Below are 19,723 nucleotides of genomic sequence, written 5' to 3'. Positions count from 1 at the left end.
GTAGCTTCCACCCTCGTATGAGCAGGTGATAAAAGAAATCAATCAAGTGCAAGTCAATACAACAAATAACAATAATGCTGCTGCTCCTAGACATACCACTACTTCTGCAACACAAACTGACTTTCCAGAGGAACTAATCAGCCATTTGCCAGGAAGTAATGTAAAAACTAGTGTATCTCCACACTGGGAATCTGCAGGCTGTCGAGGTGAGGCTGTTTTGGATTTCTCTGTGACAAAAACCTTACTCTGTGTCCTGAGGATGCACTTTGTCGTTGGTCTGTGAGGCATTCAATACCAATAACAGTTAAATTTCTGTGAATTATTACTACTGTAAATTTCAGTAAAAATCCTTTCTTCTGAAAAGCTACTGTTGCATTCAGAGTATCATTAAGTCTTGAAAGTTTTGTTCAATTCAGCCAAAATGACAACCAGAACTTTGGGGCCAGAGAAGCTCAGATGTCTTACCAAAATAGCAGCACTTCGTACATTCAGACTGAAAAGTGTGGAAACCAAGTTGGGGAAGCTGCTGTATTCTCCTTTGGTCTGGATTTTGTTTGCATGCCCCTCAATGCTGCAAGTTAATGGGAGGTTTTGAATTCAACTTGTAGATATCATTGCATTTTAGCAGTCTTCCAGCTTATTCCTTAAGTTTGTATATTTTTTTCATACATCTTTTTAGGAACAGAACTGTATTTTTACAAGCACCAGTAGAGATCTCAGTGAAAGCCATCATGTTTACCATCCTGATGACTGTCAAAAAATAACAGAAATTAAATGTTCTGGTGTAAATAAGTAAAACCTTTTATTTTCTGTTAGCAGGACAGAGTCCTCTTAAACCTCCTAGGCCTCCTGCATCTCTTCTGAGTAAGCCTACAGAAAATGAGAATCCTTTAATAGTCTTCGAAAATCCTGAAGGTCAAAGGTGCCAAGAAAGTCCCAATGCTGTGATATGTCCTGTGCCAAAGCCAAGATCAAGAAGCAATCTCAGACCTGTGGTCAAAAGTACTGAAAGTAAGATAGGCAGTGGAGAAGAAGTGAACCAGTCTACTGCAAAACAGCAGCAACCTCCAATTCAGCAGTCACCTCTTCTGGATGAAGACAACTTACTAGACAATCACTTGGTGATGGACAGCATGAGTACAGAAAGGAGCCAAAACAGTATTGTTTCAAGGATCAAAGTTTTTGAATCCCAAGGCACTAATGATACCTCAGGATTATCAAAAAAGCCAGAAATTGCCCCTCGTTCATTTGTCCCAAGATCTGTTACTACAAAGAAGCCAGTGATTGCTCCAAAGCCAGGGGCAGGCAGACTTTCAGAAGAGTGGGATGCATGGACTGAAAGCAAATCAACACCTTCCAAGGAACTACAGCCTCAGCCTGAAATAGTTGGGAGCAGTGTTGTAACCAAACCTGAATTGCCAAAGAAGCCAAAGCCCGGCCTTGTTAAAAGCAGCAGTAGTGATTTTCTTGATGCAAGGAGTGGATCAGTTGCAGAAAGCAGTGATGGACAAAAGAGATTTCCTGTTCCTGCTCCAAGGCCTCTTGTTCCTAAAAAGTCATGTTACTCAGATAATCCTGCCCTTTCTTTGGCCTCGCTAAAACCGGTTGCTGCTCCTCCACGGCCTTCTGTATCTGCACAAGAAAAAGTTTTAAAGTCTCTGGGGGAATTTTCCCCTGCAGCCAACTCCTCAGCACCTGCTTTGCAAAATAAACTAGATGTGGATGGAGATCTGATCAGTTTTGATGATGATGTTTTGCCCCTAAGTCCAGTTTGTGTAGTTAAAGATAGCATCAGTTCTGAAGCAGCAGCAGGTAAGAAGAAATTTTTATTAAACTATCACTGTGGTTATTCTTTGCAGGTGTATTCTGTGTGAGTTACATCTACCTGTCTTGTTGAGGTTTATATGTGTGTAAGAAACTTTTGGTTTTCTGTTATGTCAGGATCACTATGAAATTACATGAATTTTGAGACTTGGGAGGTTTCAAGGCTATATAAATCTCAGAACTTGTCTGCTGGATGTATTATGTGATTACTAAAATGATAGAAGACTTGATCTTATATGCTAGATGTCACCTCCAGAATGTGCCACAGTTCTCTCTGGGGAAGTTGGGGCAGCTTATCTCTCACCATCTAATGCAGCTAATTTATTTGAGTGCCTTAAGGTCTGTAGTGGAAACCTAGTCATCTGAAGAAGGAGCGGTGTTTGTGGCATATAGGAACACTCATGATCAAACATACTGGGGTGGTCTGTCCATCTCACCAATGCCTACTTACTTTCTCTGTCCTGTCTTTGTCTTGTCTTGTCATGTGACTGCATTCTTGTAACTCAGTTTCAGCTTCATGGTTCTTTTAATAAATGAAAATAATTATTTCATGTGGACAGGTCAATTACTAGAACTACATTCCTTTCATAAACCTTGTTTGATACTGTTAGGCACTTGGGGTCAATTTTTTTTAGTACTGTTTTAGGTAGTTTAAGACACAGGTGGGTGTTGGGTTGTTGTTACATTTTATTGCAATAGGTTTTGTCCTCTTAATATTCAATATGTCTGGTTTAGTTCACCAGCCCCATTGCAATCCAGGGAGTGTTCTGTTTTAAAGCAGAAGGTGTGTCATACAAAATGCTTGTTTAAGGAACTGGTTATGAATTTCAATTTTTTTTTTTCTTTTAACCTTATCTATTGGGTGTGCATAACCAGGGTTTGGTTTTGGGAGGGCTAAGAGGGGTAGCTTTTCTGAGAAGCTGCCAGAAGCTTCTCCCATGTCCAACAGGGTGGGAGGGATCCCATGCTGAAGTAGGGGAAGAGTGTGGGAAGTCCTCCCCCAAAGAGGAAGGAGAAGCAGAGACAATGTGTGACGAACTGACTACAGCCCCCTTTTTCATCCTCCTGTGCTGCTTCAGGGAGGAGGTGAGAAAATTGCAAGTGAAGTTGAGACTGGAAAGAAGGGAGAGGTGGGAGTTGTTGTTAAGATTTGGACTTATTACTCTCATTACCCTTCTCTGATTTGACTGGTAGAAAAGGTAAGTAATGTTTCCCGAAGTCAAATCTGTTTTGCCGTGATGGCAGCTGGTGAGTGATCTCTCCCTGCTCCTATCTCGACCCAAGAGCGCTTTGTTACGTTTTCTCTCCCTGTTCATTGGAGGAGTGGAGTGATAGAGTAGCTTTGGGGGGCACCTGACATCCAGCCAGGGTTAACTCACCCCAAATCATTTATCATCTTAACATTCACAAAAGAGAAGTGTAGATGCTGTGTAGTTGTCACAGCAAATCAATATTAATGATGGTTAACAAATGCAATTTCTTCACAGTTTGTGAATTATATTGTCAGATGAAGTTCCTGTTTGTTATTGTTTCTCCTCTGTATTGTCATAAAAGCCCCAAGGCAGGTGTAGAAAGTTCCTTTAAAGTCTTAAGTTGTTAAGATTGGTATGTACAAACATACAATTCTCAGGAGAGCTTATGAAAGCAACAAAAATAAGGCAACAAAAGATCCTGCAGGAGAGGTGATTATTTCAACATGGATACAAGTCCATTTTTCTTGGGCTGACAGATCACAGGAATGCTGCATAAATGTCACCAAAACTGAAAGGAGGCAGGAGTACAGGGTGACTGGAGAGGTGTTTTGTGCTTATGTCTGGGAAATGTATGGCTGATGGTGTCTAGTGGGAACAGAGGCATGGTGATTATGTCTGGAGACTGGAGTCATAGAATAGACACTGTACATGTGGATGGTTTTAGAAGAAAAGCCATTTAGGGTAAAACTTTTGTAGTTTAGTCATCTTATTTTGATTAATAGATGTAACAAATAGAAGGAAAATGCACCTGTTTTAAGTAGTAGGCAAGAAAAGAGAATATTTACATTTTGAAAATGCAAAAAAAAGGAAAATCGTATTTTAGCTATGTACTCTGGAAGACAGACTAGCCCCCAACCCGGAAAAATACATAACATTAATTCTTGAGTGATCACAAATGAAAATCACCTGGGAAGGACAGCTTTCATGGTGAAGTGGTAAGCGTGTCATTCTTACTCTTTTTGGTTGGTGCCCTAGGTGTTATTCTTCATTTAATTAAGAAGAAAATGCTTTCCATCCTCATGGTTAACAGAGGAATTATTCATAAAACAGTTTCCTGACTTCTTAAGTCACCCATGCCCATGATTTTATTCATTCAATAAAATGTCATCTGCGCTGCAATCACTTCTTGCTTACTAAGGAGAAAAAGGTATGGCATCACTACCACTTTATTACTCTGTAAAATTAGGACTAATTCCAGATTTTTGCTGGCATTTTTGAGCTCAAGGTCATATTCTGTACCCTGGCTAACTAATACAGTGCAATGTCTTGACGGAGCATCCACAAGAACACTGGCTCTCTGGAAATGAGGCAACGAGGCAACATAGAACACTAAGACTAGCTATTTCTCATGTTCCCATAGGAACAGCTTAGAATTTGCAAGATGAATCCATGGTAAAATGTTTTGTGAAGGCAGGAAGAGAAGCTCTAATCTTGCTCCCAGTTCCCCAGACCTTTGCATTTCTTACATATTTGTCATTGTCATACTTAGCAAAATGACAGTGCTCTGCTTGTTGTTATGGCAACCCTAGGAAAGGAAGAAGGCTTTTGTGCGGTGGCATTGGAAACCAAGCACCAACATCTTGTTTGTCGGAGAGCAGCGTTACATCGCATATTGCAGTGTTAGCAGAGCTTCATTTTGTCTGCTACAGCACAGGTGTGTTAGGCCAATGTAAACAGAACTGCAGGGATCAATCCCTGCTGCTGCTGACTCCTGCTGTGAAAGGAGGAAGGGGAAATGTTCAGTGGATGATGAAGAGGGCGCAGGAGGCAGAAGCTGAAGTGAGCGTATGAATGAAAAGGTGAAACAGGTGAAAAAAAGTTCTGACTTTCTACAGCAGTTTAGTTGACTGGTGTAAGACACCAGCTTCCTCTAACAGAAGGCTACCGCCTCCACAGTAAGTGAAAGATACTTGAATACTGTAGATGTGCTAAGATCAACAGTGTTGACAACAAACCAGTTTAGTTCCACCAGTCTAAATGCCAGTGTTTAACTGGCAGTTCAACTACAAAAACTAATTGAATGGTTCAAGTTTACCTCAAGAAATCCTGTGAATTTTGTCAGTGTTTGACAGCATCTCCAGCAGCACAGCTGTTAGTTGAGTGAATTTACCCCTATCCAAACATCAATAATTTTATCCTTGTCCAGCCTGTGTGGAGGGGGGAATCGTTCTGGTGCAAATAGAGACTCTAGATACTGAGAATTCTTTTAAAGATTTCAGCATCCATTCAGAGAGTTGAAGTCTACAGGAGCTTTGGAAGCTGCAAAATTCAGAGGTGAATTGTGACCGAATCTTGCAGCCAACTCATGATGCTGGCCCAAGGGAGGAGCCAGGAAGAAATCAGGAAAGACAAATCTGTAGAACTGCTTTGTCATCATCCAAAACAATTTTAAGTGTCATAATTTTGGACTCAAAGGCTAATGTTCAAAGGCATTTGTATACTAGTAAAAATACTTCTGTTTAAGTCGTTCAGAGTGTGAAGGCATCTGTTTGGGACTCTACACCTTTTGGTTCTAATGCTTTGATGATGGTTGTGATATTTTGGATCATCTGGGTTACTTTTGCATTTCTTTTATGGCTGATGTGATAAATGTGCTAAAGTTAATTCGTGTTATCAAATTATACAAGGTAAATGTTGAACTGTATAAAATATGAATGTTAGAAATGTGTTCAAATGTACATAAAGTAAAGGTAAAATGTAGAAACTAAAAATTAGAAAATTTCCTGGCTTGGGAAGCACAGGAGGGACACGAGGAAAGTATGATTGGAATTACCAGAGAGGGGGCCTTGAAACTATTGCTGCCGGGAATCCCTGAAAGGGAACAAAAGAACCACGGAAGAAGAAGATACAAGTCCGGAGACCAAGATAATCACGTCAGATGGATATCTCTACTCGTCTCCGCTGAAATTAACATATACACGACACACCCGGGCCCGATCATCAACAGCATTGTTCCACCCTACCGGTCTATTCAGACCTCCGATACCAGGACTTGAATAATTAATGAAGACGCCTCGGAGAGGATAACGTCAGAATTTCGGACTTCACTCCGCGATCTTGTGTATAAAAAGGGACAGCCGGAGACCAGAAATTGTGAACTTGGGGGGGATACCAGGCTGACAGAGCTTGTTATCCGCGTTCACCCGGCACCGATCCCGGGCTCGGCGCTGTCCTTTTAAATTGTGGCTTTCCGAGACTGATATTTTGTCTCAAAATAAAATTCTAAATTTTGATACTTTGAATTTGGTCGATCTTATTTATAACAATTCTGGTGACCCCGACGTGATTGGAGTGATACCGGGACCCCCCGAGGGACCCCCGTCTCTGACCAGGAGGCGCACTGCTGAATTCAGCGGCCTGGCGGAACTGGGGTATCCGGGAGGAACCGATCAACCACACGACGAACAAAACGGCGAAAGCCACATTTAAAAGGGAGATAGGCGAGGTCAGAGCTCTCGGGGAACTCGGGGAGGTTTTTCTTTGGAAACAGAACCTCCGGAGCCGCGGTGAAGAAATCTACTCATAAAAATCTACGTGCACGAAGAATCCACGCAGGAAAAGGATCGTAAGTATTGCGTGGTTGAGTGGGGAGTGACCGAGCGTGTGAGTGAGACGTGATTTTATCACGAAGCGAGTGGGACCCCAAAATCGCAGTTCCATAGTCCCGCGAGGGGCGTGGTCGGTTGCGGGGGAAGCGAAAGTTTCGGGGGTAAAACGCACCTCACACGTTAAGCCCTGAAAACTTGGGAAGTTTTCGGAAAAGGGGGGTCGGTCACAGGAAGGCTGGGAGGGAAGGTTACGTCCTTACAAGAGTTCCGGGGACTGGTAAACCTTCCAGCCTTGGACCAGGGACGGTCCGGGAAGGAAGTAAGGAGAAGAGAGCTCGCATACACCAGAGGAAACCCGGGGGGGGAGCGATCACCCACAAAGGGCTAGTATCTGGTAAACTCACACCATGGGACAGACAAAAAGCAAAGCTAGCAAAAGGAATCTTAGGAAACCAAAGCGGGGAACCGGTAAAGGAATCCCTGAAATCCCAGTTGAGAGCCCGCTGGGATGGATGTTAGAACATTGGGAAGAATGCCCCATAAGGGAGAGAAAATCCAAGAAACGGATGGTGCATTTTTGCATAGAAGTATGGGGTGGGGTAGAAATACGGGATCACGTAATTTGGCCCGTGTTTGGAACATTTGAAGAATGGATATGTAAGGCATTGGTACGTTATGTCGGAGAAAAGGGAACTGCGGAAGAACGGGAATATGCTGGGGTCTGGGGTAGAATTGATGCAAAATTACTGCCCATAAGGATAAAGGACCCTGCCGATGTTTCCGGGGATAAGTGGGAGCCTTTAGACAACTTGCCTCCACCTTACATAGTACCCTCACCCCCTCCCCTCCCTGAGCAGAACAATCCACAGAACCCGGGGAGATTGGGACCCCCTCTGGGACGGAGAATCCCTATATCCCCGTCTCTCCCCTCTGCCCCTCCGTTGGAGTCACAGACAGTGGCCCCGGTCCCACCGGTTGGGCTCCCTCCCCCGCTAGAACCTGTACAAGCCACTCAGCCACTGGGAAGAGGTACACAAAGTACAGACACCCCTGCGCCAGCCCGAGATGACCTGTTGCCTGATCTAGATCTGGCAGCTTTCTTTAATTCTCCTGAAAACACACAGCAGGGTTGGGCAGAAGCAAAACACTCACCTCCCGCTAGGAGGACTAGGAGACAGCTAAAGAGGATGAATGAGACGGAGAGTGAAGGGGAGGGTGAAAGAGCAAATCTTTTCCCCTTAAGGGAAATTCCCACTGCTCCAGGAATTATCGGGTACGTAAACGTCCCGATTAATACCAGTGATGTGAGAGCCTTTAAGAAGGAGATGGGAAAACTTATGGATGACCCTTTAGGGGTCTCCGAAAGACTAGATGAATTCTTGGGAACTAGCATCTATTCGTATGAAGATCTCACAGCTATTCTCAGATCTTTGTTCAATACGGAGGAAAGGGAAATGATCAGACAAGCAGGGATACGGGAATGGGAACGGAGGAACCCTCAGAGCACTCCTGGAGATCAGAAATGGCCAAGCCAAGATCCCCGATGGAATGCTCAAACTGAGGAGGGTAGGAGAAGCATGATTGATATGAGGAACATCATCATACAGGGAATTAGAGAGGCCGTGCCCCGGGGACAAAATCTGAGCAAGGTCTTTGGGGAATGTCAAGGGAAAGATGAGACTCCCACAGAATGGTTGGAAAGGTTGAGAAAAAGCCTCCAGATATACTCTGGGACAGACCCTGATTCTCCCGTGGGGGAGGTACTTTTAAAAACCCAGTTTGTAGCAAAATCATGGGAGGACATCAGGAAAAAGCTGGAAAAGATTGAGGGGTGGCAGGAGAAGGGATTGCAGGAATTACTGCGGGAAGCTCAGAAAGTCTACATGAGAAGGGATGAGGAAAAACAGAAAATACAGGCTAGGGTGTTAGTAGCTGCAGTAAGGGAAGCCCAGAAACAGGAGCGCCCACAAGCTTCGGAGAAACCCTTAAGGAAAGCACCTCCGAGGGGAGCCACACGCCCGCAAAAGGGGACTTCAGGAAAATGGATGGAAGGAATGGAATGTTTCTATTGTAAAAAGAAGGGACATATGAAAAAAGATTGTCCAAAGAAGATGAGAGATGAGAAGATGTTCCGGGAGGACTAGGGAAGTCAGGGGCTCTATCTTTTGGGGTCCATAACATCAGGAGAGCCCTTGATAACATTGAAAATAGGACCCCAGGGAACAAAAATGGATTTTTTGGTAGATTCAGGGGCTGAGAAAAGTACATTCAAACAGCTGCCCCCGGGATGCCGAGTAAGTAAAGATTCTATGGTAGTTATAGGAGCTAAAGGGGAGCCATTCAAAGTACCTATAGTTAAGAATGTGGAAATAGAATCAGAGAATAAAATTTGTTTGGGAGATATGTTGCTAGTAGAAGAGGCTGATTACAACCTGCTAGGTAGGGATTTGATGATTGCACTGGGGATCAACCTCATCATAAGGAATTCACAGATTACGGTTAGTATATATAAACTAACCTGTGAAGATGAGGACAAAATTAATCCCAAGGTATGGCACACAGGGAAGGAAGCGGGGAAATTGGCTATGGAACCTATATCAATTGAGATTGAAAAGCCTGAGGATCCCATAAGGATCAGGCAGTACCCAATCCCTTTAGAAGGGAGGCGGGGGCTGAAACCTATAATAGAGGATTTGATCAAAAAGGGCATATTGGAGCCGTGTATGTCCAGACACAATACCCCAATACTGGCTGTTAAAAAGGGAGATGGGAATTATAGGTTAGTGCAAGATTTAAGAGCCATAAATGAAAGAACAAGAACTCGGTTCCCTGTAGTGGCTAACCCCTACACCCTTCTGAATAGGATCTCCCCGAGAGATACTTGGTACAGTGTTATAGACCTAAAGGATGCATTTTGGACCTGCCCTTTAGCTGAAGGCAGCAGGGATTTTTTTGCATTCCAATGGGAGGATCCAGACACTAACCGGAAACAACAGTTAAGGTGGGCCTCACTTCCCCAGGGATTTGTGGACTCCCCAAATTTATTTGGACAAGCATTGGAAAAGTTGCTAAGTCAGTTCTCCCCTAGGAAAGGGACCAAGATCTTACAATATGTAGATGATCTATTGGTGGCTGGTGAAACAGAGGAAGGTGTAAGAGAATGCACTATTGATTTGTTAAACTTTTTAGGGGAAAAGGGATTAAAGGTAGCAAAACAAAAGTTACAGTTCACAGAATCTGGGGTGAAATACTTAGGGCATTGGTTAGTAAAAGGGAAAAAGAAATTGGACCCTGCAAGGGTAGCTGGAATCATAGAACTGCCCCCCCCTAAAACCAAAAGACAAGTACGTCAGCTATTGGGGCTGTTAGGTTATTGTAGGCAGTGGATAGAAGGATATAGTGAAAAAGCAAAATTTTTGTATGAAAAATTAACTGCAGAGAGGATAAAATGGACAGAACAGGATGATAAGGAATTAGAGCAATTAAAGGGTGCTTTGGTGACTGCCCCAGTATTGAACCTCCCTGATATCAATAAGAAATTCCAATTATTTGTGAATGTAGAAAACCACACAGCACATGGGGTATTGACACAAGAATGGGCTGGGGATAGGAAGCCTGTAGGTTACCTTTCAAAATTGTTGGACCCTGTAAGCAGGGGGTGGCCTACATGTTTACAGGCGATAGTAGCAGTTGCCTTATTGATAGAAGAAGCCAAAAAGATTACTTTTGGGGCTCCCATCACAGTTTATACTCCACATAATGTAAGAACAATTTTACAACAAAAAGCTGAAAAATGGCTCACAGATGCCAGATTGTTGAAGTATGAGGCCATTCTCCTTCATGCTCCAGAATTAGAATTAAGGACAACACAAGCAAGTAATCCTGCTGGGTTCCTGTTTGGGGAAGCTTCATCAGAGCCTATACACAACTGTATAGATCTAGTAGAATTACAAACAAAAATTAGGGAAGATCTGGAGGACGAGGAGCTCGAAGAAGGGGAAAAATGGTTTGTAGATGGGTCAGCCAGGGTTATAGAAGGGAAAAGAAAATCAGGATATGCAATTATAGATGGGAAAACTGGGGGAGTGATAAAGTCAGGCCCCTTGGGCACTTCATGGTCAGCTCAGGCATGTGAATTGTATGCTGTGTTGCAAGCACTCAAAGGACTTAAAGGAAAAATAGGGACTATTTTCACTGACTCAAAGTATGCGTTTGGGGTAGTGCATACCTTTGGGAAAATCTGGGAGGAAAGAGGACTGGTGAACACTAGAGGAAAAGGGTTAATACATGAGGATCTAATAAGGCAAATTCTCAAGGCAGTAAGGGAACCAAAAGCTATTGCAGTGGTATATGTAAAGAGTCACCAGGCTGGACTACAGTTCAGAATACGTGGGAATAATTTGGCTGATCAGGAAGCCAGGAAAGCAGCTCTCCTAACCCTGGATACCCTGGAAAGCAGGACAGAAAATTTTGGAGAAGGTTCTCCTCATCCCACAGAAAAGGAGATTGAGGATTTCAAGAAAATGGGGGGAAATTTAATAAATGGGAAATGGAAATTGACTGACGGTCGAGAATTGATCCCAAAGGCTTATGCAAGGACCATATTAAAAAGATTGCATGCACAAACTCATTGGGGAACTCAAGCTTTAGCAGAACAATTTTTGAAATTTTTTGGATGCAAGGGTATCTTCGAGTTAGCCAAGCAGGAGGTTCAGAGTTGCTTGGTCTGCCAGAAAATTAATAAATCAAAGGTCAAACACAATGCATTAGGGGGACGTCCTTTAGCATATCGCCCCTTTGGGAGAATACAAGTGGATTTCACAGAGTTACCAAAAATAGGTAGATATAGATATCTGCTAGTGATAGTAGACCAATTAACACATTGGGTGGAGGCATTCCCTAGCCCTAGGGCTACAGCTCAAACAGTAGCACGGAGATTATTGGAGGAAGTAATTCCCAGATATGGAATCCCTGATTCCATTGATTCAGATCAGGGAACCCATTTTACATCTAAGGTCATAAAAAGCTTAGCAGAGGCTCTGGGAATCAGATGGGAATATCATACCCCATGGCATCCTCAGAGCTCAGGTCAAGTAGAGAGAATGAATCAAACTCTGAAGGCACAATTGTCAAAACTTATGCTAGAAACTAGGATGACTTGGATAAAATGCCTCCCTCTAGCCCTCCTAAACATCAGAACACAACCTCATTCCGGTTCAGGATTATCTCCATTCGAGATGTTGTACGGAATGCCTTATGAGCATGGAATGCCAGTTGGACATCCCCGGGTGGAGGATTGTCAGATCCAGTCTTATATCGTTGTGATTAACAAAAATTTGCAGGAACTCCGGAAGCGTGGGTTAATAGCACAAAGCACCCCGCTGGGGTTTGCTATCCACAAGATCCAGCCGGGTGATCGAGTGTTGATCAGAGCGTGGAAAGAAGCACCGCTGTCATCGCATTGGGAGGGACCTTTCCTCGTCCTCCTCACAACAGATACTGCCGTGAGAACAGCAGAGAAAGGCTGGACCCATTGCTCCCGAGTGAAAAAGGTGGAACAACACAGCAGCTCTCCGCAGTGGAAAATCACCTCTGCGCCTGGAGATTTAAAGCTGAGAATTCACCGAGACACCCAATGACCAGCGCTTATCGGATAAGTTGCACTCAGGCAGGATGTCCCTGCTATCCTTTTGTTCATTTTAAGTGCGGGTATTGTGAACAAGTTTGGGTAACTCATTGTGTCCGGGGGGCTAGACCTTGGAATTTGTGTGTACCTTGTTACGAGGAGGAGGTCAGGCTTACCAATCTATTCCTATACGTTGCCACAGAATCGGGATTGTTCGAATTGGATTCTCCTGAGTGGTTCCACTATTACACTAAAGGGTTAAGGGGAGGATTGAATAAAAGGGCGGATCCACTCGTAATTGAGTGCAGGAGAACGTTGAAAGTACCCTGTAGAGGAGATCAAATAAGGAGAACGAGGTGGGAGCAGTACAAGAGGCGATATGCTCAGAGAAGCACCGGCAGGGACCCGGAAGAATATCCCTGCTGCCAAGAAGATGGATTACCCCGCCGCTGGTGGCAACCCAACGGGCGAAGGGTGGAGCAGAGGGATAGGTCTATGGGTAACCCTGGTGATCCTGAGTCAAGCCATGTGCCCCACGAATGGCCTCCACGAACCCCAAGAGGGGATGGGGATGGAAACTAGTCTCCCCACGGTCCCTCCAAACCTTACCCGGAACAGAGTTTTGGAATCCAGGGTACGAGTAGACGGGTTTACACCAAAAAGGGGGGAGAATCGCCAGTGGAATGAAGGGGTTAAATTGAACAAATCCAATCACCCGATGGCAACGGCTAGGAAAAGGAGGGAGGTAAGCAGTCTTCCTTTGATCACAACATGCAAAGAATGTAACAAAACTGTGTGGATTGGAGGGAAAAGGGAGAGTACCTTTGTGGGATATCTCCAGGTTAACCCTTTATGTTATGATAAGAGGAAACTGAAGATGTGTGCCTTGAACGGGAAAACATATTGGGTGGGACAAAATGAGAAATTGCAAACAGCTGCTTTAGCTAATGGACCTATATTACTCGATATGTTGGGGGAGAACGATGAAAGGGTTTGTTTAAGAATGGATAAAGTTTTTTGCTTTTCCAAGGACGAGGAAGGGTTAGACCCTGAGAACAAGATACAAAAGGTAGCCCTGGAATTTAAACGACAAGAATTGGCAGCTAAGAAAAAGAGAATGGAGCAGGAAAGAATGAGGACATTAAGTGAACAATATGATCAATTGGAAAAACAGTCTAATGATTGGAGTCTGGCTACTTCCAGCAAAAATCTTTTCCTGGATTTGGTACAGGAGATTGCTACCGAGTTAGGGCTAACTAATTGTTGGATCTGCGGAGGATTAAAATCCGCCGAAAGATGGCCATGGAAAGGTGAGAGTTTAACTCCTGAGCAGTTGCTAAAATGGGATAATAAAATCTTAAACACTTTAACCCGGCCAGGAGGGTGGACACTGGATGAACGAGTAATAGGGACAATCTGTATTAGTAGGGAAGGGAATGTGTACAGTGATGTAGTGGGATACACCCCTTGTCTATCCACTCTAGCTGTAAATTCCAACAACAGATCCAAAATGTGGCAACCAGAAACCCCAAATGGGTACTGGGGAAAAGAGAAGCAAGGAAAGTGTAATTGGGTAGAGGAAATTGAACTCTGTTGGCATGAACTCACTAACGCTAACCCATATTACTCCTTAACTGAACTGGTGGAATTTTGGGACAAACCGGAAAATATAGACATTAAATGGAAAGCTCCCAGCGGGATTTATTGGATCTGTGGGAAAAGAGCATACAGTGAATTGCCCCGGAAATGGAAAGGGTCCTGTACCCTAGGTATGATTAGACCCTCTTTCTTTACACTCCCCAGAACTGGTAGCAATTTACTAGGGGCCCCTTTGTATGAAACCCTCAGCAGGAGAAAGCGAGAGGTAAAGAAAGGACTCCCACAAGTGGGAGGGAATCAGAAATGGGGAGAGGAAGAATGGCCTGCAGAGCGCATCATAGAATACTATGGTCCAGCCACCTGGGCACAGGATGGAAGTTGGGGTTACAGGACCCCAGTATACTTATTGAACCGGCTAATCAGGTTACAGGCTGTAGTAGAAATAGTGTCTAACCACACCTCAGACGCCCTGGAATTGTTAGCCAAACAACACTCACAAATGAGAGCTTTCGTATACCAAAATCGAATAGCTCTGGACTATTTACTAGCAGAGGAAGGGGGTGTGTGCGGGAAATTTAATGACTCAGAATGCTGTATCGAAATCAATGACTATGGAGAAACTATTAGAGATTTGGCTGCAGAAATTAAAAAAGTGGCGCACGTCCCAGTGCAGAAATGGAATTCGATCCTGAAAGCATCATGGTGGGATCAAATATTTGGAACGGGAGATTGGTGGAAGAAGGTGGGGTTCTTTATCCTGTGCTCAGTGGCTGGGTTAGTGTTCTTACCTTGTTTAATACCTTGCTTAATAAGACTAATTCACACTGTGGTCCAGGGAATGCAAATAGCAGCCCTTCCTATGGATCCGGAATTAGCTTCAGGAGGATTAGCCAAAGGAAAAGCCACCTCAAAAATTATGAATTTAACCGAGGAAAAAAGTACTGCGGCTCAGGTGTTAGAAAAATTTGAAGCCCAGATACAGGAAGGAAACATAGAGAGAACATATTGGAACAAAACGACAGGGGAAAGGTTAACAGAATAATGGTTAAGAGGCTTTTTTATCTTGACAGAGAAAAAAGACTATAACCAGAACACGAATTAAATTGGTGAATTTGGAAGAGGGGGGATTGTGATAAATGTGCTAAAGTTAATTCGTGTTATCAAATTATACAAGGTAAATGTTGAACTGTATAAAATATGAATGTTAGAAATGTGTTCAAATGTACATAAAGTAAAGGTAAAATGTAGAAACTAAAAATTAGAAAATTTCCTGGCTTGGGAAGCACAGGAGGGACACGAGGAAAGTATGATTGGAATTACCAGAGAGGGGGCCTTGAAACTATTGCTGCCGGGAATCCCTGAAAGGGAACAAAAGAACCACGGAAGAAGAAGATACAAGTCCGGAGACCAAGATAATCACGTCAGATGGATATCTCTACTCGTCTCCGCTGAAATTAACATATACACGACACACCCGGGCCCGATCATCAACAGCATTGTTCCACCCTACCGGTCTATTCAGACCTCCGATACCAGGACTTGAATAATTAATGAAGACGCCTCGGAGAGGATAACGTCAGAATTTCGGACTTCACTCCGCGATCTTGTGTATAAAAAGGGACAGCCGGAGACCAGAAATTGTGAACTTGGGGGGGATACCAGGCTGACAGAGCTTGTTATCCGCGTTCACCCGGCACCGATCCCGGGCTCGGCGCTGTCCTTTTAAATTGTGGCTTTCCGAGACTGATATTTTGTCTCAAAATAAAATTCTAAATTTTGATACTTTGAATTTGGTCGATCTTATTTATAACAGCTGATAAAAGGGACTTATGCAGTTCCTGGCAGTTAAAAGTTTTGGTAATCTATCAGGTGTGCTCAGTTCTCACTTATCCATTTTTACAAAGGCTTGTAAATTAAATCCTAGTGCAAGTTTAACTGTAAATTTCACAGCTTCAGAAGACCTGTGATTTTACCTGTAACTTCTATTAGCTGCTATGTCAAAGCACATAGTGTGCCTTCTTGCTAAACATTATGAGAATGTATGTTTTGGACAAAGAACATCAAGTCATAGTGCATTTAGAGCACACATTTAAATTAAAACTTGGAGGTGATGTTGCTGCTATGTTTTTATTCCTTTTTGCATGTGGGGAGCTTTTCCTTCTCTCTTCCTTCTCTTTAAAACAGCATATAATTCACTGATTGCTCTGTGCCTGACATAGCAGAACTCAATTTAAACCATATGCTTTGAAAAGTAGTTCAGAGAGTGCCTTACCTTACCAGCAGGAGACTGCTCACATTTTGATATCTTCATTACGTTCAGGTTGAACAGTAGTATGACTACTGCATTTCTTAATTGTCTTACCTATCTCTCTGTCTGTTTAACTACTTTATTGTAGAATAAAGGTTCATTTCTGTTTCTGCTGAGAAAAAAATCCAACGAAAGCAATGCTGATAATCCATTTATATGTATTGTTTGCTTCTTGTGGCATGAATAGTGGCATTTTTGTGACATTATAGACAATTCAGAAAAACTGCTGCTTGAGTAACTCCAGATTTGTCTGCTGTGGGGATATTGCCCAGCTGCTTGATTTTAATTGTTTCCTCATGATGGAAAAGAAAAGATAAAAAGAGGGAGGGAGGGAGGGAGGGAGGGAGGGAGGGAGGAAGGAAGGAAGGAAGGAAGGAAGGAAGGAAGGAAGGAAGGAAGGAAGGAAGGAAGGAAGGAAGGAAGGAAGGAAGGAAGGAAGGAAGGAAGGAAGGAAGGAAAATACTTCTACCTTGTAAGATTAGTCCAGACATATCATCAAAATAATGGAGCTTTTCTTAAGGTTCATCTGTGTTTCTGATGACTCCTATTGTGGTTATTTTCAAGACACCTGTCTTGTTTTTTACTTACTGACAAATTATGACCCCAGAAAAGAATGGGCTCTCTCATCCATTTTAATCTGCTCTTTGGCATAAAACCCTGTTAAAACAAATTTACCTGAGGACATGCTGCTGTTGGATATTGGGAGCTGTGCTGTGTCCTGTTGGTTTTGCTGCAAGGTTGGCAGTCTCCAGGAAAAGTGATAACAAGCATCCATTAACTCTTCATTCACTGCAGATGCTTGCTTAGTGGATATAAATTGGAGCCTTCAAAGACCGTGAAAGTTGGCACAGGGGAAGACCTTATATCTAGGCTCAGGAAACAAATAAGGTTTTTAAATCATAGCTAGGTAATAGATGAGTAGCCCTTTAGGTTGTCAAATGCAAATTAATTTAGTTTGAGTTCCAAGTCTATAGATGCTATGAAGTAACACACAAGTTACAAAGTTCTTAATAAAATCTGTCTTCTCTGATAATAAATCTGTTTTTTTTACAATATTTAAAATGCAGATGTCCTTTGTTCACAAAGTTTGTCAAAGAACAAAATGCTTACTTAAAAGAAAATGTTTTTTGAAAAAACCTTTTTTTTTCTGAAAGCATATGAGATTTTTTCAAGAGAGTAGATATGTACTTTAGACATTATAAATTACCTCTTCCTTCACATTTTCACAAAATGAAAAAGATTTTATATGTCTGACTGCTTTCCATTACCTGCTTTGGAAATTTCCATCTTGCCTGTTTTGGGGCACTTAAATCTCTTGGCAATAAAAAATCATTCATTCACCTGGCAAGAATGGACAAGGCTGTGTTTCTTCATCTTCAGGGTAATTTGGGGGTATATTTTTTTGGTCACCCATTGTATGTCCAAACACCCTTCAGCGTCTCATTTTTGAAGTCAGACCAGGTTTTGCAACCAATTTCTAGCAACGTGCCCTCACAGCTGACCTGTTCTGGGCAGGAGGTTTGATCAGAGACCTCCTGAAGGCTCTTGCAATCTGAACTATCCTAGTCTTACTTCAGCTTGCAAACTAGATTAGTGATAGAGGAGTAGCCTCCAAACTCTCCCGTAAGAGCTCGTGCTGGTATGCGTGGTATTTTTGTGCCAAAGGCAGTGTAAGTTCCATCACCTTTACTAGTACAGATGAACAATGAACCAAGTGGTTATGCTTTGAGATGCACACAGGTGCAAAGTGTGGGCATTCCCACACTTTGAGAGAGAAGTGCTGAAAGCTCAGAAAAGGTCTATCTGTATCTCTCTGTATGTACAAGTAGTATGTGTGTAGTTTTATACCCCTTGAATACTTTCATTGTCATTAAGTGTTACAGAAGTCCAGGGAGTTTTGTTATTCTAGCAGTAGCTTTTGTTTTATCTGCCCTCCAGTTTTCTGACTACATGAATGAGATTTCATTGCCCAATTAAGGACAGCTTGCATTTTCAACAAGTACGTTTAAGTCAAATCTTCTGTGGCATGTCTTGGCAAATTTTTTCTATACTTCGCAGAGTATATATATATATACAAAACTCTACATAATATTCTGTGTAATTGTGCACTTTTGTCACACTGATTAGACTCTTTCTGCAAAGCAGATTTGCTTGTCTCTCCTCTGGTTTTAAGTCTGAAGCAGTACTAAGTCTCCTCCCAAATGATACTGCATTCCTTTTATTTGAATGAGCTGGTCTAGTCGCCTAGCAATAAGAGAATACCAAGAACCCTGAGTGTCACCTGAACTTACTTTCAGGTTATGTACAGATCAGATGCTGAAAGAACCCAAGTCCCATTGTCTCTCCCTGTTTTTTTTTTTTGTTTTGTTTTGTTTTGTTTTTACATTTTCCAGTCTCTTAAAAGTTACAGTCGTGACCATATATGACAATGTTCTGTGCAGAAGGAGATGCAAATTGCATATTTTGTGAAAGGTGGTGTAGTCCATATTATTCTCTCTGTGGCAGAAATCTATTGTCTGAAAATGAACTGTTAATTTTCTTGATGAAAACTACTGTGGAAAGCAGATTGGTAAAACCACTGATGCTGGAGTTTAGATACCATATCTCTCTAATACATCTCTTTATTGTTGTAAATAGGTTGAGATTTAAAATGTCTGAGTGAACATCACACTTTTGACTGTGACATTTCACAACATTTCTGAGCATGAACCCCATTCTTTGAGGTGTTACCTATCAGGTTTTCATTGAATCTGTGGCTGCATTTTTTCTGGGAGAGGCCTGTTGTTGAGAATCTTCCCCCAAGTATGGGTTGATTATGCTTCCTTAAACACCAGAGTGCATTCACAGGGCTTGGTTTTAATAAAATCATTTGTTGATCAGGTCTGCTCCTGTTCTCTGTTCCTGGAAGACTCTGGTAACAATACTGTCCTGTGTGAAGGGAATGTGGGAGTTTTGCCTTTAACACCTGATTTAGGTTTTTAAATTAAACCTTGAAAGTATCACTGTAGTGGCAAGTGATATCAGCATCCACACCTTTGTGCTCCATTGTTCCCATGTGTATTGCATACTTCTTGCAGGACTGAGCATCTTCACAAAAGATAGCACTATCTGGGCTTTTAGCTTTCCACCTACTATTTGTTTGGAGATTCCCCTTGTTGCTTCTGAGGTATCTATTACCATCTTGCTACCTCTTGCTTAAAGACTGTCAATAAATATTTCAGGGAGATACCCATCTGTAGTTCTTGCATGGGCAAAACCTACTGCTTCTTCTGCAACCTCATTTTTAATTTTAAACAAGAGTGGTGTATGTCACTGGGGGGTAAAAGGTTATTTCTCCAAAACTGTTAAAAGAAAGGAAATAATACATGGTTTATTTGAAAACACAGCTTGCATTTGTCTTTCCTGCAAACAAGCATAGTAATATGTGTTATCACATAACCCTTTGAAACAGAAGCTCTAGAAAAATGAGACTAAGGAAGCCACAGACTTTAAGCATTGTTGTAAAACTTTAATAAAAAAAAAAAATCAATAGAAGTCTGTTGCTATGTCTTATGAAAAATTACTT

General features: G+C 42.4%; 1 protein-coding gene across 4 annotated transcripts in view; it reads left to right on the top strand.

Annotated features, from left to right (window-relative positions):
• SH3D19 (SH3 domain containing 19) overlaps positions 1–19,723 on the top strand; it is a 93,763-nt gene that overhangs the window by 49,073 nt on the left and 24,967 nt on the right. For 3 of the 4 annotated variants that reach the window (XM_040064793.1, XM_040064795.1, XM_040064796.2), the window contains 2 exons: positions 5–206; positions 817–1,812. In XM_040064793.1, coding sequence (XP_039920727.1) covers positions 5–206; positions 817–1,812 — 1,198 coding nt within the window. The remainder of the gene's footprint in view (positions 1–4; positions 207–816; positions 1,813–19,723) is intronic. The other variant, XM_040064794.2, reaches the window with a different exon arrangement.

The sequence above is a fragment of the Hirundo rustica genome, chromosome 5, assembly GCF_015227805.2.
Source record: "Hirundo rustica isolate bHirRus1 chromosome 5, bHirRus1.pri.v3, whole genome shotgun sequence".
Taxonomy (NCBI): Eukaryota; Metazoa; Chordata; class Aves; order Passeriformes; family Hirundinidae; genus Hirundo; species Hirundo rustica.
Note: the sequence above shows the minus strand (reverse complement) of the source record. Positions and strands in the feature narration are given on the sequence as shown.